General features: G+C 42.5%; 1 protein-coding gene across 1 annotated transcript in view; it reads right to left on the bottom strand.

The window, feature by feature from the left end:
* LOC126182412 (uncharacterized) overlaps positions 1-26204 on the bottom strand; it is a 75128-nt gene that overhangs the window by 41710 nt on the left and 7214 nt on the right. Inside the window, exon 3 of the mRNA XM_049924848.1 lies at positions 19102-19332. Within this exon, the coding sequence (XP_049780805.1) occupies positions 19102-19332 (231 nt within the window). The remainder of the gene's footprint in view (positions 1-19101; positions 19333-26204) is intronic.

Here is a 26204-nt window from a genome sequence, read left to right as displayed (position 1 = left end):
ATTAACACCCCAAGGGTGGGGAAAAGGGATAGCAAGAGGATAGACATGCAGTACAGAAGGGAAAAGATCCTGCTAAGGCTGGGGCCGCAGGGTAGCCAAGCACAAACCCACCAAAGAGTGGCGAGCCCCCTGGGGGTGGTGTCTTGTTTCTTATCATCTCTGATATTACAGTTATCATGCTATTTGGACTAACGGTGGCTGCTGCCAGCAAAGCCCATGTAATTTACCCCAGTGTCTGAGTTACAGAGCAAGTATGGAACCCTACAGGGTAGAAAGCTGGACATCCACATCTCAAACAATATACAGAGGTGAGGTGATGGGAGCTTCCATCAACTACAAATGCCATGCGACAGCCAACCCCTAATTTAGCAGTGAAGCTCTGAGCACAATGGAGCACTGCCGACATGTTCCACAACAGTGTCGACTGAGTCACCAGCAGTTGCCAGTGACAGCTGGGCAGCTGGCAACACTTGATGTGGAGCTAAAGGCATTGTGTTGCTCTCTCAGCTCAGCTGACAAAGCATGACAGACTGATAAACAAGAGCACTGGCTTGCAATAAGCAATGTGAGAGGGTGACGATACCTCAATGCTAGCGATGACCAGTTGCACTTCAAAACAGTTATCACTTCAAATGTGTTATTTGCACTTAATATCTCTTTCAAATACCATGCACCAAAACAAATGTCACTTATGGCACTTGCGAGAGTAAATAGCAACTATTAACTTCAACTTTTAGTATGCAAAAACCTCATCTCAGCATGGAGCTGATATCAAGACAATCTCGGCTATGTTTGCCAAAGCTGAACTGCCTCTGCTTCGTGAACTTAACTTTCACTAAAATTCAAAATTATCTCATACAGAACAAAATCTCTACTTTATCGTAAAAAGGTAATAAATTGCAGTGAGGTGCTGGAAGTGCACCATGTGTGTGTGTGTGTGGGGGGGGGGGGGGAGTGGTGGCCGGGGGGAGGGAGGGGGTGCACGAATATGTGAGTGTGCACACACGTGTCACAGAATGGTAAAAAGATGTTGTGAAACCACAATGACAAGCTTCAGGTGTGGATAAATAGAACACTCTCTCAGGTAAAAACTAATACCAGAATCACCACTCAGACAAACAGCAGAAGCAAGTAGTGGCCAATCTTCAGTGTTTGCAGCCAACTGGAGTGGGTCCTCCCATCTGTAGATCTGAGCATGAATCACACAGATGTAGCCAATACAGATATGACAAAACAGATCTTCCCTTTGGGAAGAGTGAAGGAAAACTTGCTTTACAATAGGGGAATCTTCCATTGCTTGTAGATTGTTTGTAGCGGTATAGATGTCTTTTGGAGCAAGAAACATGTCAAGATCTGAGTGGAAGAAACATCAAGCTCAACAGAGGAAGGTGGAAGTCAGAGCAAAGAGATTCTACGTGAAGCTTCCTGGCAGATTAAAACTGTGTGCCAGACCAAGACTTAAACTTGGGACCTTTGCCTTTCGCGGGCAAGTGCTCTATCAACTGAGTTATCCAAGCATGACTCACGACCCATCCTCACAGCTTCAATTCTGCCAGTACCTCATCTCCTACCTTCCAAAGCTGTGAAGACGGGTCGTGAGTTGTTCTTGGGTAGCTCAGTTGGTAAAACACCTACTGTGAAAGGCAAAGGTCTCAAGTTCGATTCTCAGTCCAGCACACAGTTTTAATCTACCAGGAAGTTTCATATCAGCGCACACTCTGATGCAGAGTGAAAATTTCATTCTGCATTCCATATGAACTGCTGCTGCTGCAGCAGCAAACCTGGGTTGTCTTTCTAGGCAAAGAATGCCACTGCTGGGGAAAAGGATATGGTGATTCAGGTGTTCAGGACAATTGCAAACATGTATTGCTTAATTCAGTAACAACTTGCAGTGCCTTATATGTAGAGGAGGAATTCCAGGAGTCTGTCTAAAAGGCCAACTGGAAGTCTGACCCCGAAATGGTGCACAGGGTGTAACACACATTTTGCCAATCGAAAACTAGAAGTCATGGGTGAGAGCCCACAGCTGAAGTTTCGTTATGGCAGCTTGTAGCTGGTGTTCAGCAACAGTCGTGACTGAACAACTGCAGTAAATACAAAAGTCAGCGTACAGGAACAGTGAGACCATAAGCCCCATAGCCTGTGTGTGGGGCTCCTTTCTCTTGTGTATGAAGTGTACTGCGGGATGCTAGACTTGAATGTGAAGCAAGTGGAAAAATGGAAAATCGTGAATAAAACTCAGATGGTGAGTTCTGAAACGCCATTCACACAGTGAAGTAAACATGTGGTAAGTCCAAGAGCTGTCACAAGCCTTCTAAAGTTAAAGAAGATAGAAATGAGATGTTGATGATGGGTGAACTGAAAAGGTCAGTTGTTGATGACCATCACGAAATTCACACTAGGAGTTGGACAAAAGAACCTTTGGCTCAAGAAACCAACACAGCTGTCAGTTCACTATTCATTTGACCGATTTTCATAGAATAATTGTGAGGCTGATAAGTCCAAAGCGCTCCATCTCATATGAGGTTTTACCCAGGTTCAAAAGTGGGACAATCATGATTTACTGGGTTGGGAACTCATCCTCCCTCCAGAAACGATAAGAGATCACAAGAACATGATGTCAGTAAACCACAGATAGGTGTTGCAACATTTGATTGTAGATTCTATTAGGTCCTGGGACCATGTCATGGCCGAGGATAGGATTGCTAAGCAGTTTCCATTCAGTGAAAGGAACATTATATGGTTCCAGATGTAGTGTAGTGTAATCAACACAGATTATTGAGCGAAGTTTCCACCAAGAGTTCCAATACAACAGGAAGGTCAGTATGAAAACTGCCCGTCTAAAAGGATAACAGGAACACTGGTTGCTGGCTGGTAGCCATATATACAACACAGCTTGGCCCACACCTGGGAAAAAGAAGCATGGACACCTATGATAGTGACATCTTATTTCCCTACACAGCGTTTTCTAGAGTTTTACTACATTGTGTGCCCAAGGACAGGGCCCTTTAAACCAATAAGGTTTCCCAATGACAGATGATAATTATGTCGGTGGGTAGTGTCAGCCAATGATGTATGATTGCCTAGGAAATTTTCTGTGTCCAGCATCAGACTGGTTTCTGATGAGGCTTTCCTGAGAAAAGGGACATTGTTATGTCTCCTGCTGTTAGTGTAGTAGTAGTTGTATCCCGTAGTACATCATCAACATTCCCTTGTGAAGTAGCACTGAATGGTTTGGTAGAGGAAGGTAACACTCTGCTTGGGTGTGCTATTTGTGTGAGAATTTTCCAACAGGAATTCAGGGCCCTGATACAGATATAGTGGGAAGAGAGAGCATATTGCCACACTCATGAGGTTGGTTGGTTGATTGATTCGGGTGAAGCAATCAAACAGCAAGGTCATCGCTCACATTGGATTAGGGAAGGATGGGGGAAGGAAGTCGGATATGCCCTTTCAAAGGAACCATCCCGGCATTTGCCCGAAGAGATTTAGGGATTACATGGAAAACCTAAATCAGGATGGCTAGACATGGGTTTGAACCGCATTCCTCCCAAATGCGAGTCCAGTGTTCTAACCACTGCGCCACCTCGCTCAGAACTCTCATGAGCAGACGTATTCACACAGCCATCAGGGCCCAACACTGGCAGCAATGTGGATGTGATCACCCTCAGTATAACTAGGACTTAGTCATCGTATTTGCACAGTTTACTGTCATTTCAGTTGGATGTAAGCATTCACAGTTTTTCCTCATTTCAAAACATGAAACACAGTTAACAGTTTTTACTCTGGTATCTTCATTCCTTCTCCGAAACAAGACAATTAAAAGACTGAGGGGAATATTGTCCTCGACGGTTGATATATATTGAGAACTGGTTGCACAAAGTATCATCATGCACCATCTGTCCACAGTTTCCACAGATGGAGGACATTTGTGCAGTGTGACAACTTTTGCCCAAAATACAAACATTTAAAATGGGGAAGAAGGTATGGCTTTTCATTGCAACATTAAACCATTAACTTTACCTTTTCTGGTAATATGTCCCCTTTGACAACCAAAATATATGTACAAGTGAGTATACTGTTATCTTTTGGTGCCTGTTGTCTATGGTAGACACAACGGACACGCAGCTGTTCCAAGTTTGTACACAGTTCTTCATACGTCTGCAAGGCGCAGTCACAATGAACAACAAGCTCCTGGGCTATATTGAGGCTCTTCTCATGGATGATGATGACGATGGGAATCTCACCACGCTTCTCACAGAACTGTCACTGAGTATGGTTACAATATTTATCAGGACGGAGCTGCTTCACATTTTGTTAATAGATATTCCTTCCCCAGAATTTCATTCAATATGGAAAGAAAAAAACGATCTTGTGGTCGAAAAAATATATCTTCAGTTTGAGCACAGTCCAGGTACTGAGAGGAGCTTTCTCTAAATTCCTTTTGAATCTGCTATCCTTGTATAACAAGACCAGAGAAGGAAAAGATTTGGGATCATACACTATGTGATCAAAAGTATCCAGACACCTGGCTGAAAATGACTTACAAGTTTGGGGGGCCCTCCATTGGTAATGCCGTAATTCAATATGGTGTTGATCCATCCTTATCCTTGATGACATCTTCCACTCTCGCAGGCATCTGTTCAGTCAGGTGCTGGAAGGTTTCTTGGGGAATGGCAGCCCATTCTTCATGGAGTGCTGCACTGAGGTGAGGTATTGATGTCGGTTGGTGACGACTGGCACGAAGCCAGCGTTCCAAAACATCCCAAAGGTGTTCTTTAGGATTCAGGTCAGGATTCTGTACAGGCCAGTCCATTACAGGGATGTTATTGTTGTGTAACCACTCCACCACAGGCCATGCATTATGAACAGGTGCTCGAACATGTTGAAAGATGTAACTGCCATACCCAAATTCCTCTTCAACAGTGGGAAGCAAGAAGGTGCTCAAAACACCAATGTACACTGGTGCTGTGATAGTGCCTCACAAAACAACAAGGGATGCAAGCCCCCTCCATGAAAAACACAACCACACCATAACACCACCACCTACGAATTTTACTGTTGGCACTACACACTCTGGCAGATGACATTCACCGGGCATTCGCCATACCCACACCCTGACATTGGATCACCACATTGTGTACTGTGATTTGTCACTCCACACAACATTTTTCCACTGTTCAATCATCCAATGTTTACGCTCCTTACACCAAGTGATGTGCCATTTGGCATTTACTGGCATGATGTGTGGCTTATGAGCAGCCACTCGACCATGAAGTAAAGTTTTCTCACTTCCCCCCTTACTGTGATACTACTTGCAGTGGATCCTGACGTAGTCTGGAATTCCTGTGTGATGGTCTGGATAGATGTCTGCCTACTGCGCATTATGACCCTCTTCAACTGTCGGCAGTCTCTGTCAGTCAACAGATGAGGTCACCTGTATGCTTTTGTGCTGTATGTGTCCCTTCACGTTTCTACGTCACTATCACATGGGAAACAGTGGACCTCGGGATGTTTAGGAGTGTGGAAATCTTGCATACAGATGCATGACAAAAGTGACACCCAATCACCTGACCATGTTCGAAGTCCATGAGTTCCGCAGAGCGCCCTATTCTGCTCTCTCATGATATCTAATGACTACTGAGGTCACTGCCTGGCAGTACGTGGCAGCACAATGCACCTAATTAAAAAAAAAAACACGTTTTTGGGTGTGTCTGGTTACTTATGATTACATAGTGTATCTTTCTACACTGAAACAATATATTCTCTCCAGTGAGACTGCTGGGGTCTTGCAGCCATCAGCATGAGAAAATTTGATCTTCCTCACTGTGAATCATCTGTTACTCTGCCACCTGCTCTGACCAGTGGCGCTCCCCGTAGGAGCCACCCCATTATAGCAATGGCTGTCCTGCACAGTAACTGTTGCGCAGAATCCCAATGCCCCAGACACTGACAAGTACATCCTCCTTAGCACACACAGGGAGTTTTCAACTCTGTCACAAACAGAGCATTCCTTGCACTGTCAGGCGACAAAGACTGTGCAGCTCCTAGGAAACTTCACACAATGGACTGGCTGCCGTGTTAGGTTTCAGGGACCTAACTCTATCCACATACACAAAAGGTGATTATGAGTCAATTACTCGGTGGGAGGTATGTCCACCATTCTTGGCAACCTTCCACGCATAGCAGACACAATTGTAAAATTTTGAAAGAATGGTGGCCAAATCCTGAAGCAGGAACAAAGTGTGAGTTAATCAAAATTAATGAGGGAAAAAGGTCTGCAAAATCAAAGCAGCCCAACAAAAACCAGTTGCATAAAAATGCCAGGTTGTCAACAAGGAATTCGTCCTACATACTACGTCAGAGAAAAGTAATAGTGAGCCGAAATATAGCACAGATAAGGAAGGAATACTGCAATGGTTAGGAAGCCCATGTTTGTGTTGTATTTATTCTCAAAAAAGTTGGGCCCAGTGAGATGAATATAAATCAGTTACAAATAATTAGTTTCCTTGGGTTTCAAATAGTGAAACTGTTTCACTTTTCCTTTTGGTTCATACACTACTTAGTGACATGTCACACAGGGCGTAGAATCAATATGATATGTTTTGAAATGCATTTTCTTTTACTATTTATGAGTCATTAGCTCAGAAATTAAATAAAGCCAACTACTTTACATTGCCATTGAAGTAACCAATATGCAGCCATCTATGAACTGACTATTAAAATACAACCTTCAAGCTCTGAAGAAGATCCTAATAGTTTAGTTTAGCATATAGTCACTTCTTTTTTTCTACTTTTTGGGTGTTTCTCCATGACTAAGCACTCCATCTTATCACTGACCCATCCCTTGAATGCATGCTAATTTTCCACTTTCAATTACCCATTATTATACTTGTTACAGTGACAAAAAAATCTTGCTGTTGTCTTTATCTCTAAAATACTAGAAAGTCCAAGATGGAATACAAAATACAAACAATGGAAAATGTGACGATAACCACTCATAGTACACCTACGGCACTGAGCAACACACAGACACACAAACAACAGTTTTATAATTTATTCATTCATCCAGAGAGCTTTCAATAAATGTCCTCCTTCATTCCGACCAAAAAAAAAAAAAAACTAAAAAGCAGGGTGGTCCAAAAGACACTACCCGTAACAGCCTAATTGATAACAAAACAAAAAATTGGAATTCGGAAGTAACTGAACACTTTAATGAAGTCTATAATTGAACACTTTACTACAGCTACATGATTATTTATAACATTCCTTCTCAAAGTGTTTTTCATCACTATTGATAAATTACATCAGGTGACTTATTACTACAATATCAGTGAGTCAGTCGGAATTGGCCAACTCATGAAAATACCTGGGTGCAACACATTGTAGGGATATGAAATGCAATTGCTTACATTATTATTATTATTATTATTATTATTATTTGCTTAAGGGACTAAACTACTGGGTCATCAGTCCCTCCATTTCATGAGAGAAGCACATAAAAAGGTAAAATGTGAAAAAAGTTTGGACTTAGCTGCTCCAAATATGTAAGCAAGTCAAAGATTTTCAAAATGGTGTGACAGTAGTTTAAGAAAATTCAGATAACCCAGGCAGCATTGTGCACAAGATGCTCTAAAGGCACAACATGGTGAGAGGGGAAGAAAGTAATCTAACGCTGCGTGGAAGGTACCCACTGCTTAGAGAGGCACTCTTCCCCCTCCCACAACCACCCCTAACACTGAAAGTGGGGGTGTATTATAGTTTAGTGTAAAATCCACTCTCTCTCTCTCTCTCTCTCTCTCTCTCTCTCTCTCTCTCTCTCACTGGAAATGCAACACTTTGGTAGTGGCTGTCTCGTCATCTGCAAGCATCTGAGGCAGTGGGGAAGGCAAGCTGACAGTGTGCTGCAGATTGGCAAGCAGGGTGCACACAAGAACATGTGCTATCATCAGTAGACTACTACAGCTGCAGTGAGGAGGGTCCTCCCGACACAGAAAGAACTCATGGATGAATCTCATGTGGGCGATGTGTAGCCGGCAAAACACAACGGCATCTTTCCGAGAGGCCTGGAAAGATGTATGCCACAAGTTAGTGGACTCCTTAATCATGTGTAGCTTGTTTTGGGTCACATGGCCTGTCATTCCAATTTCCAGAGGCTTAAAATATTGTATCGAAGTTGCAATCGTAAGTCCGTGCCCAGTATTCTGATTTCACAATGCTCTCCTGTAGTTGCGTCTTTGGCTAGATGGTTGGCGAATTCATTTCCTGGAATGCCTATGTCGCTCAGTGACCAGATGAAGATGACTCACTCTCCAGAGCTGTAGAGGGCAACCAGTAGGACCTGGATGTTGGTGACCAAAAGATTTTTGGGATAACACAGGGATATGCCTTTTAAGCATCTCAGGGAATCGCTACAGATCAGAAAGTTCATTGTGACCAGGGATTTGACGAACAGCAAAGCCTGACATATGGCAACTAACTCCACAGTGTATACATTGCAGGGAGTGCTTCTCATGTCCCCTTGCATGTGCAAAAGTGTAGCCAATCCTGTCGTCAACTTTTGATCCGCCCATGTACATGCATCTGAATTAGAATAATTGTAGAGGATTGCAAGAAACACTAGCCAGAGAAGGGTAGGACCAGCATCCTTCTCGGGGCCACAAAAGAGTCCATCCATATCACAGGATATGGTACAGCTCACAGGGGATGTCAAGCGGGAGCTCTAGGAACACAGGTCCTTCAGTAAAAAAATCGAGCCAGATCCCAGCTGGTCTTCCCAGTTTTGGGTCTGAACTGTTGGTAATGGAACAGTGTTGAATGACATGGGGAGTAGGCAATTGAAAGACTGTGATTGCGTAACTTGCCAGAAGCTGCTGTCGTCTAACAGTAGTGGCAGGACTCCGGCTTCTGCCAGGAGGCTGTCAACAGGGCTTGTACAGAAGGACCCTGTTGCCAAGTGCACGCCAGTGTGGTGAACAGGGTCCAGCAGGCTCAGTACAGATGGTGCTGCCGACCCATAGGCAACACGTCCATAGTCCAAGCGGGAAAAAATCAGTGCTCTGTAAAATCTCAGAAGAACTAGGGGGCAGGGGGGGGGGGGGGGGGGGGCAAAAACAACCGGAACTTCTTTCTAGAAAGCATATACTTTATTGTTTTCAAATACAACCTTAATCTCCTTCGAAGTACTCTCCATTAGCATTAATACACTTGTCCAAATGTTCATTCCAGTGTTCGAAGCACCTTTTAAATTCGTCCTCTTTGATACCTGCTAGCACTTTCATGATATTGCATTTTACGTCTTCCACATCCGCAAAACACTTCCCTCTCAAGTCTCTTTTCATCCTCGGGAAACGGAAGAAGTCCGAGGGTGCTAAATCCAGTGAAAATGGCACTTGTGTCAAGGTAGTTGTGTTTGTTGAGGCCAAAAACTGGCGAACGCTGAGAGCCGTGTGTGCAGGAGCATTGTCGTGATGCAGGAACCACACACCAGAGTCCCACAAAGCCGGACGTTTTCACGCCAAACTTCTGCGAAGCCGTTTCATAACCTCCAAATAGAATTGTTGGTTTATTGTCTGGTTTTCAGGGACAAATTCAGAGTGTATGATCCCTTTGATGTCAAAAAAACAGATCAACATCGTTTTCACATTCGATTTCACTTGCCGAACTTGTTTTGGTCGAGGTGAGCCAGGTGACTTCCATTGTGATGACTGTTGTTTACTTTCTGGATCGTACCCATAGCACCATGACTCATCACCTGTAATGATTTTGTTGAAAAAATGTGGATCATCTTTGAACGCGTCCTTCATTTTGAAACAGCTTGAACACGATGATCCCTTTGATCTCCGGTGCGAAGCTTCAGCACGAATTTTGCTGCCACTCTTCGCATCCCCAAATCGATGGTCAAGATGCGCTGAATTGAGCTCCAGGACAAGTTCTCGAGTTGGTCAATTGTCTTGCGTCGATCTCACTGATAAGATCACGGTTTCTGTCGATGTTGTCTTCGCTTTGAGCAGTTGAAGGTCGACCGGAACAGGGCTGATCTTCAACCACCATTTCTCCCTTTTTAAACCGAGAAAACCATTCATACACTTGCGTTTTACTAAGAGCATGGTCTTTGTAGGCTGTCTGAATCATCGCAACAGTTTCTGCTGCGTTCTTGCTGAGCAAGAAGCAAAACTTCAGTGCCGCACGTTGTTCGTAAGAACTAGCCATTTCCTCGTGTCACATCTGCACCGTACACACACTCAAAGAACTGCCAAAGAAACCACACTTCTCACTGTTGGGTGACGCTGTGTGGCAGAATGACTCAGCAGAGCTCCTACTACAACCCTCTGGCGGCGCAACCTGCTACTACAAGTACACAAAGTGCAGCGTTACAATTCCGGTTACTTTTGGGTCCCCCCTCTTATGTGGTCCATAACCCATGAGGAGTGACTAAGAAAACAGAGAGCATTCAGCTTCTTCATGCAAGATGCCTTGAGCCAGCAGACATGCGGCAGTGAAGTTAGCTTCTGGTCAAATAAAATACTTAAGAATTGAAGAGTGTTAATGATTTCAAGTAACTGGACACCAAGATAAATTTCTGGGTATGGGTGAACAGTCTGGAGTAGAAAAAAATGCATGACTCATGATTCTGCATGGGAAAATTGACAGTCGCATTTCAGCAACCACTCATTGACTCTCCAGACAGCCCCCTAAAGCTGGCACTCAGCAGTGCACAATGATGCAGAGAAATAGTACAGGCAAAGATCATCCATGTACAGTGGCGGAGAGACTGTGGGGGCCACTGAATTTATGATACCATTGATGACGATAACAAAGAGCATTACACTCAGAACTGATCCCTGAGTGACTCCAGTTCCTTTATATATTGGCTGCTGACAGTTGAACCTATCTGGAGCCGAAAATGTCAGAAAGATAGGGAATTCTGGATAAAAATGGGTAAACTGCCCCAGAAACCCCACTTATGCAGTGTAGCTAGTATGTGATGTCACCAGGTGGTATCATATGCCTTCTGCAGGTCAAAAAACACAGCAAACAGATGTTGGCAGTGCAGAAAAGCATTGTGCACTGCAGATTCCAGATGAACTCGATGATCTGTGGTGGACTGGAAAGCCTGAAAGCCAGTTTGGAATCATGATATATGCCCTCCAGCTACAAGGCGCCAACAAAGACGATGGCTAACTATACAGTGAAGTAGCTTACACAGTCCATTTGTCAAAGACATTGGCTAGTAGTTAAAATATGTAGGTCCTTTCCCAGTTTCAGGACAGGAATAATAAAACTTCCTGCAGTTAAGAGGAAATTCTCCGTCCAGTCAAATATGATGATAAAGCCCAAGGATATGTTTCTTGCTGTTGGCATGAAGATGTTTCAGCATTTGGTTGTGGATTTTGTCAACTCCAGGGCACACATCTCAACACTCTGCCAAAGCACTGTGCAACTCCCATTCATACACTTCAGCGATGTGTGCTGCAAAACATTTGGCAAGTACCACGGGATCAGTGCAGATGTTACCACTGACAAGGTGATGGGATGGGTGATTGCATAGGTGACACGTACTGCTCCCAACACTCCTGCTTCATTTTCTTTATTAAAAACTATGCTTTCACCTGGAGTCCCTTGAATCCTATTAATTTATCCATAGAGGGTTTGCGCTTGTACCACTGAAATGCCAGGTTGGCACTTGTGCCAATGAAGTGCCCTGCGGCATTCCTTATAGCTATATCTTCAGACCACCATGGCACCAGTGGTCATCAGAATGAGCCAGAGGAGTAGGGTATCTTAGCTGCAGTAGTACAACTTTGTTGATATCATCACATGACTGGCTGCAAAAAAGTGGCTGTAGAACAGATAGCCTGCCAGTCAGCTTTCTGAAGCTGCCAACCTGGAGCACGTTCCAGATGTCTGTGGGTGAAGAGGGACAAAATGAAAGGAAAATGGTCGCTGTCACACAGATTACGGTGGACACACCACTGAATCAGGGGTAAGATACTCAGGCTGCAAGCTGTGAGTTAAATAGTTGACTATTTTCCGTGGGCTGCACTGAAATGTATTGTACTTCCAGCATTGAGTAGGCAGTTGTCCAGATCTGAAAGGAGGTACCCAGCCTCTGAGAGATGTAGTATCACCGTCCCACAGAGTATTATGAGCATTAAAATCCCCCAGAAACAGGAAGGGAAAGGTAGCTGTTCCACTCACTCTAACAGTTCGTGATAATGGAAATGTCCATCCGGGGATAAATAGACATTACAGATTTCATCCGAACTGACAGACATTAATGACCACAGCCTCTAGCTCTGTGGTAAGGGGCAACTACTCACAGAAAATATCAGGGCATATGAGGGTACAAGCGCCACTCAATGTTTTCTCAACTTTAAGCGATTGGTACAGTAGGATTTTTAGTTTTTCAGAGCGGAAGATGTGTTGCTGTAAACAGTGTTTCCTGAAGTACTATGCAAATTACAGAGTAAGTAGCCAGTAAATGGCGGAGTTTGGTCAGATGGTGACAGCAGCCATTATAGTTCCATTGACGGAGCACTGGAGTCAGGTCTGAGAAAGTGGTGAATGGAAAAGGTGGGTGTGATTACTTTGCTACAAGGCTGCAGTTCACCTGGTTGTGTAATATCTTGTCAAGATGCACGTTTGACTTTCGCAGGGGTGGGGAGCGGAACATCTGAAATCTCAGAAAGTAGTTTATCTTTCTGCTTATCCTTCTTATTTTAGGTTAGATGGCCTCGGGCAAGTGCAGAAAGGGCAACTGCCTCAACGGGTGCGGGGCAAAGTCAGGACATGCGGGGACCAAGCAGCAATCGGTATTGTAAACTGTCGAAGCTGCGTTGGTAAAGTACCGGAACTTCAAGCGCTGATAGAAAGCACCGAAGCTGAAATCGTTATAGGTACAGAAAGCTGGCTGAAGCCAGAGATAAATTCTGCCGAAATTTTTACAAAGGCACAGACGGTGTTTAGAAAGGATAGATTGCATGCAACCGGTGGTGGAGTGTTCGTCGCTGTTAGTAGTACTTTATCCTGTAGTGAAGTAGAAGTGGATAGTTCCTGTGAATTATTATGGGTGGAGGTTACACTCAACAACCGAGCTAGGTTAATAATTGGCTCCTTTTACCGACCCCCCGACTCAGCAGCATTAGTGGCAGAACAACTGAGAGAAAATTTGGAATACATTTCACATAAATTTTCTCAGCATGTTATGGTCTTAGGTGGAGATTTCAATTTACCAGATATAGACTGGGACACTCAGATGTTTAGGACGGGTGGTAGGGACAGAGCATCGAGTGACATTATACTGAGTGCACTATCCGAAAATTACCTCGAGCAATTAAACAGAGAACCGACTCGTGGAGATAACATCTTGGACCTACAGATAACAAACAGACCCGAACTTTTCGACTCTGTAAGTGCAGTACAGGGAATCAGTGATCATAAGGCCGTTGCAGCATCCCTGAATATGGAAGTTAATAGGAATATAAAAAAAGGGAGGAAGGTTTATCTGTTTAGCAAGAGTAATAGAAGGCAGATTTCAGACTACCTAACAGATCAAAACGAAAATTTCTGTTCCGACACTGACAATGTTGAGTGTTTATGGGAAAAGTTCAAGGCAATCGTAAAATGCGTTTTAGACAGGTACGTGCCGAGTAAAACTGTGAGGGACGGGAAAAACCCACCGTGGTACAACAACAAAGTTAGGAAACTACTGCGAAAGCAAAGAGAGCTTCACTCCAAGTTTAAACGCAGCCAAAACCTCTCAGACAAACAGAAGCTAAACGATGTCAAAGTTAGCGTAAGGAGGGCTATGCGTGAAGCGTTCAGTGAATTCGAAAGTAAAATACTAGGTACCAACTTGACAGAAAATCCTAGGAAGTTCTGGTCTTACGTTAAATCAGTAAGTGGCTCAAAACATCATGTCCAGACACTCCGGGATGATGATGGCATTGAAACAGAGGATGACAAGCGTAAAGCTGAAATACTAAACAACTTTTTCCAAAGCTGTTTCACAGAGGAAGACCGCACTGCAGTTCCTTCTCTAAATCCTCGCACCAACGAAAAAATGGCTGACATCGAAATAAGTGTCCAAGGAATAGAAAAGCAACTGGAATCACTCAACAGAGGAAAGTCCACTGGACCTGACGGGATACCAATTCGATTCTACACAGAGTACGCGAAAGAAGTTGCCCCCCTTCTAACAGCCGTGTACCGCAAGTCTCTAGAGGAACAGAAGGTTCCAAATGATTGGAAAAGAGCACAGGTAGTCCCAGTCTTCAAGAAGGGTCGTCGAGCAGATGCGCAAAACTATAGACCTATATCTCTGACGTCGATCTGTTGTAGAATTTTAGAACATGTCTTTTGCTCGAGTATCATGTTGTTTTTGGAAACTCAGAATCTACTATGTAGGAATCAACATGGATTCCGGAAACAGCGATCGTGTGAAACCCAACTCGCTTTATTTGTTCATGAGACCCAGAAAATATTAGATACGGGCTCCCAGGTAGATGCTATTTTTCTTGACTTCCGGAAGGCGTTCGATACAGTTCCGCACTGTCGCCTGATAAACAAAGTAAGAGCCTACGGAATATCAGACCAGCTGTGTGGCTGGATTGAAGAGGTTTTAGCAAACAGAACACAGCATGTTGTTATCAACGGAGAGACGTCTACAGACATTAAAGTAACCTCTGGCGTGCCACAGGGGAGTGTTATGGGACCATTACTTTTCACAATATATATAAATAACCTAGTAGATAGTGTCGGAAGTTCCATGTGGCTTTTCGCAGATGATGCTGTAGTATACAGAGAAGTTGCAGCATTAGAAAATTGTAGCGAAATGCAGGAAGATCTGCAGCGGATAGGCACTTGGTGCAGGGAGTGGCAACTGACCCTTAATATAGACAAATGTAATGTATTGCGAATACATAGAAAGAAGGATCCTTTATTGTATGATTATATGATAGCGGAACAATCACTGGTAGCAGTTACTTCTGTAAAATATCTGGGAGTATACGTGCGGAACGATTTGAAGTGGAATGATCATATAAAATTAATTGTTGGTAAGGCGGGTACCAGGTTGAGATTCATTGGGAGAGTCCTTAGAAAATGTAGTCCCTCAACAAAGGAGGTGGCTTACAAAACACTCGTTCGACCTATACTTGAGTATTGCTCATCAGTGTGGGATCCGTACCAGATCGGGTTGACGGAGGAGATAGAGAAGATCCAAAGAAGAGCGGCGCGTTTCGTCACAGGGTTATTTGGTAACCGTGATAGCGTTACGGAGATGTTTAACAAACTCAAGTGGCAGACTCTGCAAGAGAAGCGCTCTGCATTGCGGTGTAGCTTGCTCGCCAGGTTTCGAGAGGGTGCGTTTCTGGATGAGGTATCGAATATATTGCTTCCCCCTACTTATACCTCCCGAGGAGATCACGAATGTAAAATTAGAGAGATTAGAGCGCGCACAGAGGCTTTCAGACAGTCGTTCTTCCCGCGAACCATACGCGACTGGAACAGGAAAGGGAGATAATGACAGTGGCACGTTAAGTGCCCTCCGCCACACACCGTTGGGTGGCTTGCGGAGTATAAATGTAGATGTAGATATCCATGTGAGACTTCAATTTCTGGGAGTGAAGAGGACCATACTTTTCACTGGCCCACAGTCAGTGGCTGCTAGTCCTTGTCTCAAGAGAGGGGACCTTGACAGACGTCCTTGCCCTGACGAAAGCAGATGATGACTAGGCATCTCTGGCCACACCGATAGTGTGTCAACCACCAGTATTGCAGGGGTGCAGGGGTAGGGGGTGTGAGATCAGACATTCCCTCCCCCAACTGTGGGGCAGGCCCTGGAATGTGACCAGGGCCAGGAGGTGTCGTGCAAGACCTCGTCATTACGTGAGATGCAGACTGTGACACAACAGTCACAAAATTTGAGACCTTATCAGTCAGGCAAAGTCTTTCAAACTTATTCTTTGCATCTTGACAAGACAGGTGGTCATGGGTTTTATTCTCCTGAATTTGCTTCTCCCTCTTAAATAATGAACATTGTGGTGAACGAGGAGGCTGCAGTTGACACACTGAGGGGGTTGGTCACAACGGCTGCCCTCATGGGATGCCTGTCTATATGCCCGGAGGATAGCCTCATTAGAACAGTGGGATGACATGTGTCCTAACCTCTGGCATCTGAAACATCTCTTCAGAGGAGGAAAATAAGACGTGACATCACACCTATAAACCGTGACCTTAACTTTCTCTGGCAAAATGTTGCCGTCAAAGGCCAGGCTGATAGCTCCAGAGTCCATTAGTATTTTTAGGTCCCTTGTGGAAGCAGCGAACAAAATGGACTCCACACTGCGCCAGATCAGTATGCAGCTCTTCATCAGTTTGTAGCATTAGGTCCCGATGGAAGATAACATCTTGAATTCTACTGAGATTGTTTTGAGGAAAAATTGTGACTGGTATATCTCCTATCTTTACACAGATCTGAAATGCCCGCGATCGTTTGGCATGCGATGTTTGGTCAGCACAGATCCATTTCTCATCTTTTCTATTGCTGCAACCTCCCCAAAGCGATCTTCAATATTCTCAATGAAAAACAGTGGCTTTGTTGTAGAGCAAAGGATCCACCATAAGTACAGGAACAAACCAAGAACTCAGCAAACTGTCAACTTCCATCTCTCCTTATCTGGCTCTCGTCTTGAGGCACAGTTAAAGATGGAAATGTCATATGATTATAAACTTCTGCAGCAAAATCACTGTTCCTGACTGTTGAGGCAGCTGTGTTGACACAGCCAATGTTAAGATTCATTGCAAATCATCCGCCCTGATGTGACTCACTCCCATCAGAGGCTCACCTGTGGGTGCCATCCCGCCAAGGCAAAGGTCACCTGGCACAGTAGTCATAGCCCAGTTTGCCAATACCCCAACGTTGATAGGCACCTACTCCTTGGCCAATATGGGGAGGTTACAGCTCAGGTGTCAGCAGTCAAATCCCTGCGTAGTCACGGGGCTACCACTGAGTGGGTACATAACACCCCCACCATTGATTGGCAGGTGCAAAAGATAACGCCACACTGTGGAGAGTTAATGCACCTCTAAGGTATTGTTTCCAAATAGCCCAGTCTTCTGTAAAATTTGGAAAGGGGATGTCAAACCCAAAATGGGGACCAGAATTTAAAAAGTAAAAAAAGGTGAGGGAAAAGCATTAAAAAAGCAAAAAGAGGGAAAACCTTCAGAAGTCCAAAGAATAATCAAAATATCAAGGTAAGAATGTGACCAAATAAAAAGACTCCTATTAGTCGCCTCTTACGACAGTCACGGAAAGGCCTCGACACCACAAGTGAAAAGGTAGCTTACAAATCATTGGTGTAACCAGTGAGAAGGGCAGTGTGAGTGCTCACAGGTTTGTTTGATCCATGGGGAGTCTCACAGAGATAATGAACAAACTGAACTGGCGGACTCTTTCAGATAGACGTAAACTATCCCAAGAAAGTCTACTAACAAAGTTCCAAGAACTGTCTTTGAATGATGACTCTAGGAATATACTACATGTCTCTAGGGATCATGAAGGATAAGATTGGAATAATTACAGCAGGCACAGAGCTATTCAAGCAATCATTCTCCTTGCACTCCGTATGTGAATGGAGTGGGAAGAAAACCCAGTATGTAGTACGATGGGATGTACCCTCTGCAATGCACATTACCGTGGTTTGCAGAGTATAGCTGTAGGTGTAGAATGCTTAGGCATACGTTTTTATAAAGTTGTTTATTAAATTCAGTATCTTCAAAAGCTTCTTTCAAGTCCTTCATTGTGATTTTGTAGTGTACACTTTATCTTTAACATAACCCAAAAACTAGAAATCCATTGGTGATCTATGAAGCATTTATATTGGCCTTGCTGTTCAATAACTTTCCCACCAAACACCTTGTCAACACAGTTTTGCAATAACTATTGCATAACATGGTGGGGCACCATCACGTTGAAATTGAAGTGAATTGAAGTTACTGTAGTTTATTTGTAGTCCTGGAATAACATAGGTTGCCAACACTTCCAGATAGTTCTTCAGTTACTGTTCCATCAAACAACCACATCCTAATTAGCCCAGGACATCCCTAATGTAACACCACATGGATTCAACTGGCTCTCAAAAACAATTCTATGGTTCTCTTTATACCAATAGATAAAGCTGTATCTATTGAAATGGCCTGATAATTTGAAAGTTGTCTCACCACTCCAAATTACCTTACAAAATGACTTGTTATCATCTTCTCTGAATTCATTTAATATTGTTTCACAAAACTGATGCTTAGGAATAGGATTGTATTCCAATATCCCATGTTTGAACAAGTTATGTAGTTTGAATTTGACAATAATATTGAAAAGGATAGCTGCTACTCACCATTTAGTGGAGATGGGTATAACAAAAAAGATTGTCAAACAAGTAAGCTTTTGACCAAAGAGGCCTTACTTACACACACACACACACACACACAGACACACACACCCCACGGTCTCTGGCAGCAGAGGCCAGAAAGTTTAATATTTGAATCTGACGTTCTGTAAAATTCTCTACGCAAAAGTTGATAAATAACCTACTTCTTATGGCTCTGGATAAGCACTTTTAGAACTTTAAGCTTAGTTTCATCACTTATTAATGGCCTACCTGACCCGTAGCAATCGGCTGCATTTGCACGTTGCTCAAAATGTTTCCATAAATTGTAGACACCATTCCTTGCAGATGGAATAGTGTCGAATTATTATTCCACTCATTTATTATTACATTGTAAGCACCATGCTATCACATTTTCAAAGCAAAAACTCTGTCTTCATTATAAATCATCAGAACAGGTTAGAATCAACAATGTCAGGGATGTCTGGTTTAATAAGAGTACCATCTGGTGTCTGTATCTATAATTATCAGTAACAAATAAGACTGACTAAATGTTTTCAATGTGTTACAATGGGTAGTCACTTTTGGCCCACCCTACATTATTGCACTTTGTTAATATAAAGACTAGAACTACTCTAAAAATAAAAATACAATATTGATCTCTTCTGATATGTTTTAGCAATTTCCAGTATTCTTATAACTCATTAGTACAAACCTTTGGCAGACGAACGGATGGCATGTTTGCAAAAATATTGCCAGAATGCTGCACTATAGGCACATATATTTCAAAAATCTGCTGCAATTTCTCTGCAAATTTGCTTCCATCTGGGCCAGCAGATGAATGTATGGTCTCAAAATCATTATGATAAAATCGAAGAAGATCAAGTAGTACTTTAGATCTGTATTTAAGTATCCATTCATCAATGTTCTGGTCCGTGCCCACTGTCTGTTAAAAATAATTCGAAATATGAAATACACAATAAATTATGGGCTAGCAGAATTTCTTCAAAATTATTACATAAATATATTAAAATTCAATTAACTTCTCGAAGATTTTTTTCTTGCGAAGGGAAATGTATCAGTTTTTGTGTTGCTTATGAAGGAAAGTACAGAATGTTAATATGCAAAATAAATGTCTTCCAGAATTAGTACAATTTTATTCAATCGTCAGTTAATTATGTATAATGTGATCATTGTGGACAGTAGTCAAGTCATTCAAGTAGCTTTTTCCAAGCCATATTGAGACAGACATTAGAACTCCCATACTGAACAATCAGGTTTCTGCCGGTCATTCGCATCTTTCTTGCATGATATTTCAACTGTGTGACTTGTAGTCTTCTTCAGGTGCTGTCTGATACTGATTCCAGAATGGAACGAGTCCGGTATTTATGCCTATGTCGTGCTAGGTGCTGTGCCTGTGTCTCGCACCATGACAGGTGCTGTGTCAGGCGCTCAGTTTGTGGTACATGCCAACCAAAAGATGCGACTGTAGTGTTTTCTTCTAGCTGTGGCTGTTCTGAACACTGTGCGTGTACTTTATGGTTATTGTCCATTGTCATCATCATTTAAACCCTCCTGTGATCTTGTACAATTACTGTGGCGTACTGTGTCAGACACTCCATCTGACCTAAGACTACAGACTTAATACCTAAAGATGTTGTACCAAATCTCAAGCGGCAATTTGAACACCACCGGCCTGAAAGTAACACTACAGGCACTGCTTGTGGGCACGAGCTTTGAACAAAATGCCTTTAGGTTAGCATCTCACTTTTGTAGATCAGAAATGGAGAAAGGAGGAATTGTCACATTCATTAGGAACTGTCACAAATTTAAGAACACAGACATTCATAAATTTTGCCTAGAACAGCATATGGAAGCATGTGCAACAGAATTAGAATTTCACAAAAAATCCTTCATTATATTAAGTGTATATTGAGCACCTGTAGGTAACTTTAATCTGTTTGTAAACCACCTTGAAGCTGTACTGGCCCATTTAACAACCAAAAACAAAGAAATAGTGGTTGCTGGTGATTTCAATGTAGATTTCCTTAAAGACTCTCCCAATAGGAACTTATCTGAGTTAGTAACACTATCATTCACCTTAATTCCCACTGTAAAGTTCCCCACTAGGGTAGCCACTTGCTCACAAACAGCCATTGATAATATCTTTATAGAAAAGTCCAATGAACAAAACCAATAGTCAATGGCCTCTCAGACCATGACATGCAGTTCCTTCTGTTAAACGTTAATACTGAACAGAATATAAAATCTGTTAAATCTGAGCTCAAGAGGGTAATCAATAAGCCAAAAATTGATTATTTTAGGACACTCCTCAGAGACATTCACTGGACTGATGTTTACAGTGCTCATGGCATGAATGAAAAATATAACATTTTTGCTAATAAAGTGCTTACCTTATTTGAACACTGCTTTCCCCCAAAACTTACCAAGGTTAGAGCAAAGTCTACAAAGAAGTCATGGATTACTCGAGGAATAGGGGTATCTTGTAAAACAAAAAGAAAACTGTATCTGTCAATCCGAAACATTTCCAATGTTGATGCTATAGCACATTATAAGAAATACTGCAGAATATTAAAGACTGTAATACGGATGTCAAAGCAAATATATTACAAGGAAAAGATAGTCATATCAGATAACAAAATAAAGACAATATGGGATATAGTGAAGGAGGAGACCGGTAGAAGCAGACATGAAGAGGAACAAATAGCATTAAGAGTAAATGATACATTGGTGACAGATGTGTATAGTGTTGCAGAACTTTTTAATAAACATTTTATAACTGTCACCGAAAAGATGGGGTTGTCAGGTTCGGTAGGTGCTGCTATGGAATACCTTAGACCAGAAATTTCAAGCAACTTCCATAGTATGAATTTGACCTTCACTACCCCAACAGAAATAATGTCCATCATAAAATCTTTAAAATCAAAAACATCTAGTGGGTATGATGAAATATCAACAAAGTTAATTAAAGAATGTGATTCTGAGCTAAGTAACATATTAAGCTATCTGTGTAACCAGTCATTTATCAGTGGAATATTTCCTGAATGGCTGAAATATGCTGAAGTTAAGAAGGGAGATAAAGAAATAGCATCAAATTTCAGTCCAATTTTACTGCTGCCAGCATTCTCAAAAAATTTCGAAAAAGTAATATACAGTTCTGATATTGATAAGGCTATCTACACTTACAGTGAAAATGTGCTTAATTCATTAGACAAAAATTGCAGGCAACTGGTATATTTTGTGATCTGTCAAAGGCATTTGACTGTGTAAATCACAATATCCTTTTAAGTAAATTAGAGTATTATAGTGTAACAGGAAATGCTGCAAAATGGTTAAAATCTTATATCTCTGGCAGGAAACAATGGGTGTTATTAGGAAAGAGACATGTATCAAGCTATCAGGCATCATCCAGCTGGGAATTAATTACATGTGGGGTCCCACAAGGTTCCATTTTGGGCCCCTTACTTTTTCTTGCGTATATAAATGACCTTTCATCAGTAACATTACCAGATGCCAAGTGTGTTTTGTTTGCCGATGATACAAACATTGCAATAAATAGCAAATCAAGTGTAGTCTTAGAAATATCAGCTAATAAAATATTTGTGGACATTAATCACTGGTTCCTAGCCAATTCTTTGTCACTAAACTTTGAAAAAACACACTACATGCAGTTCAGAACTTGTAAGGGGTGTCCCACGAGTATATGTCTAACATACGATGACAAGAAGATAGAAGAAGTGGACAGTGTTAAATTCTTGGGATTACAGCTTGATAATAAATTCAACTGGGAGGAGCACACCACAGAACTGCTGAAGCATCTTAACAAATCTCTGTTTGCAATGCGAATTTTGTCAGACATAGGGGATATAAAAATGAAAAAGCTGGCATACTATGCTTACTTTCATTCCATAATGTCATATGGGATTATTTTTTGGGGTAATTCATCAAGCCAAGCTAAAGTTTTCCGGGCGCAAAAACTTGCAGTAAGAGTTATCCTGCAGAACATCCTGCAGAAGCCTGTTTAGGGAACTAGGGATAATAACTACTGCTTCCCAATATATTTATTTCTTAATGAAATTTGTCATTAAAAATATATCACTTTTTCAAACCAACAGCTCAATTCATGGCATCAATACTAGAAATAAGAATAATCTTCACAAGGATTTAAAGTCACTTAGTCTTGTACAAAAAGGTGTGCATTATTCAGGAACACCCATTTTCAATAACTTGCCAGCAGCCATAAAAAGCTTAACAACCAATGAAATTCAGTTTAAGAGAAGCCTAAAGGATTTATTGGTGGCCAACTCCTTCTACTCCATTGATTTGATGAATTTCTCAGTAAAACCAACTGATTTGTGTGTGTGTGTGTGTGTGTGTGTGTGTGTGTGTGTGTGTGTGTGTGTGTGGGAAACATTCCACGTGGGAAAAATATATCTAAAAACAAAGACGGTGTGACTTACCAAACGAAAGTGCTGGCAGGTCGATAGACACACAAACAAACACAAACATACACACAAAATTCAAGCTTTCGCAACAAACGGTTGCTTCATCAGGAAAGAGGGAAGGAGAAGGAAAGACGAAAGGATGTGGGTTTTAAAGGAGAGAGTAAGGAGTCATTCCAGTCCCGGGAGCGGAAAGACTTACCTTAGGGGGGAAAAAGGACAGGTATACACTCGCGCGCGCACACACACAGAGGTTGGTGTTAGTGGGAAGTATCCAGATAACCCGGACGGTGGGTTGCCTACTTAGATCAACACCTTCAACCCATTACATGCAGTCTCCCATCCTTCATCAAAGACACCATCCATTTTCTCGAACGCCTGGAATCCTTACCCAATCTGTTGCCCCCGGAAACCATCCTTGTAACCATTGATGCCACTTCCTTATACACAAATATTCCGCACGTCCAGGGCCTCGCTGTGATGGAGCACTTCCTTTCACGACGATCACCTGCCACCATACCTAAAACCTCTTTCCTCATTACCTTAGCCAGCTTCATCCTGACCCACAACTTCTTCACTTTTGAAGGCTGGACATACCAACAATTAAAGGGAACAGCCATGGGTACCAGGATGGCCCCCTTGTACGCCAACCTATTCATGGATTGCTTAGAGGAAGCCTTCTTGGTTACCCAGGCCTGCAAAACCCAAGTCTGGTACAGATTTATTGATGACATCTTCATGATCTGGACTCACAGTGAAGAAGAACTCCAGAATTTCCTCTCCAACCTCAACTCCCTTGGTTCCATCAGATTCACCTGGTCCTACTCCAAATCCCATGCCACTTTCCTTGACGTTGACCTCCATCTGTCCAATGGCCAGCTTCACACGTCCGTCAACATCAAACCCACCAACAAGCAACAGTACCTCCATTATGACAGCTGCCACCCATTCCACATCAAACGGTCCCTTCCCTACAGCCTAGGTCTTCGTGGCAAACGAATCTGCTCCAGTCCGGAATCCCTCAACCATTACACCAACAACCTGAAAACAGCTTTCGCATCCCGCAACTACGCTCCCGACCTGGTACAGAAGCAAATAACCAGAGCCACTTCCTCATCCCCTCAAACCCAGAACCTCCCACAGAAGAACCACAAAAGTGCCCCACTTGTGACAGGATACTTTCCGGGACTGGATCAGACTCAGAATGTGGCTCTCCAGCAGGGATACGACTTCCTCAAATCCTGCCCTGAAATGAGATCCATCCTTCATGAAATCCTCCCCACTCCACCAAGAGTGTCTTTCTGCCGTCCACCTAACCTTCGTAACCTCTTAGTTCATCCCTATGAAATCCCCAAACCACCTTCCCTACCCTCTGGCTCCTACCCTTGTAACCGCCCCCGGTGTAAAACCTGTCCCATGCACCCTCCCACCACCACCTACTCCAGTTCTGTAACCCGGAAGGTCTACACAATCAAAGGCAGAGCCACGTGTGAAAGCACGCACGTGATTTACCAACTGACCTGCCTACACTGTGAAGCTTTCTATGTGGGAATGACCAGCAACAAACTGTCCATTCGCATGAATGGACACAGGCAGACAGTGTTTGTTGGTAATGAGGATCACCCTGTGGCTAAACATGCCTTGGTGCACGGCCAGCACATCTTGGCACAGTGTTACACCGTCCGGGTTATCTGGATACTTCCCACTAACACCAACCTGTCAGAACTCCGGAGATGGGAACTTGCCCTTCGGTATATCCTCTCCTCTCGTTATCCGCCAGGCCTCAACCTCCGCTAATTTCAAGTTGCCACCGCTCATACCTCACCTGTCTTTCAACAACATCTTTGCCTCTGTACTTCCGCCTCGACTGACATCTCTGCCCAAACTCTTTGCCTTTTCAAATCTCTGCTTGTGCCTGTGTATGTGCGGATGTGTGTGTGTGTGTGTGTGTGTGTGTGTGTGTGTGTGCGCGCGCGCGAGTGTATACCTGTCCTTTTTTCCCCCTAAGGTAAGTCTTTCCACTCCCGGGATTGGAATGACTCCTTACCCTCTCCCTTAAAACCCACATCCTTTCGTCTTTCCCTCACCTTCCCTCTTTCCTGATGAAGCAACCGTTGGTTGCGAAAGCTTGAATTTTGTGTGTATGTTTGTGTTTGTTTATGTGTCTATCGACCTGCCAGCACTTTCGTTTGGTAAGTCACACCATCTTTCTTTATATATATATATATATATATATATATATAAACTTCTGCGCAATTTCAGTGCAGTAATGTGTTCATTGTAAATGTGTGTGTGTGTGTGTGTGTGTGTGTGTGTGCAAGTACAATCTAACTTCTGCACCATTTCAGTGCAGTAATGTGTTCCTTGTAAATAACTATTATAGTAGTTGTATTACATGTTTATTACCTGATAAATAAATAAAAAACTTTTTATTTTAAATTCAGTGCATTAGTATTTGTAAAATGACTTTCATATAGTGTTCATTAAAAAATGACGATCATTCCACTTGGAACCTGTGGAATGGTACATTAGCTTATTTGTTTTAGTTGTAAATATTTGTCATGTATTGTTGTTTTTCTGACATGTTCCACATCCTGGAGGACCTCCTCACTACGGATCAATTGGAATGAAAGTAAATCTAATCTAATCTGATATGGCATGCCACAGTAACAGAACGTTCTAGATCACAGGAAAGCTTAAATGACAATATTTGGAAGATAAAATGTCTAGCATGACTTGGATGTCATTCAGAATTTCATACAGAAAGATTGACAACAGATAATAAGCACAAATTATGCGCACAGCAATTGTAACAGCTGTGGCTAGAAGAAAACACTACAATTGCTGCTATTGGTCAACGCATACCATTGCTTGGTGCATCGTGGATCAGAAACGGAGCACCTAGCACAACACAGGCATACATACCAGACTCGTTCCACACTGGAATCAGTATAAGACAGCACCTGAAGAAGACTGAAAGTCATGCAATTGAAATATCATGCAAGATAGATGTGAATAACTGGCAGAAACCCAACTGCTCAAAATGACAACACCTCGGTACAAAATCCTGAAGGCATTAGAACTGGTAATACAATTCGTCAGTAAAATTCTTCACATTTTTTAGTGTATCATGAATATATCATCAAAATGAGAATTTTATGTAGAACAGTAAAAGAAAACGATGTAATAAACCTATATGATTGTGCCACTTCTCGTGTTTTAAGAACTGACACTGATTCACTCCCATAAAACATAACACATGCAGGATATCCTATGATAAGACATATGGGGAAGAACAACTTATGTATACAGACTATAATACAAACATCCAGTCATTTGTATCACTGTACATAAA

This window comes from Schistocerca cancellata, chromosome 1 (assembly GCF_023864275.1).
Source record: "Schistocerca cancellata isolate TAMUIC-IGC-003103 chromosome 1, iqSchCanc2.1, whole genome shotgun sequence".
NCBI classification, from domain to species: domain Eukaryota; kingdom Metazoa; phylum Arthropoda; class Insecta; order Orthoptera; family Acrididae; genus Schistocerca; species Schistocerca cancellata.
The sequence above is the reverse complement of the archived record's forward strand: the minus strand, read 5'-3'. Positions and strand labels throughout refer to the sequence as shown.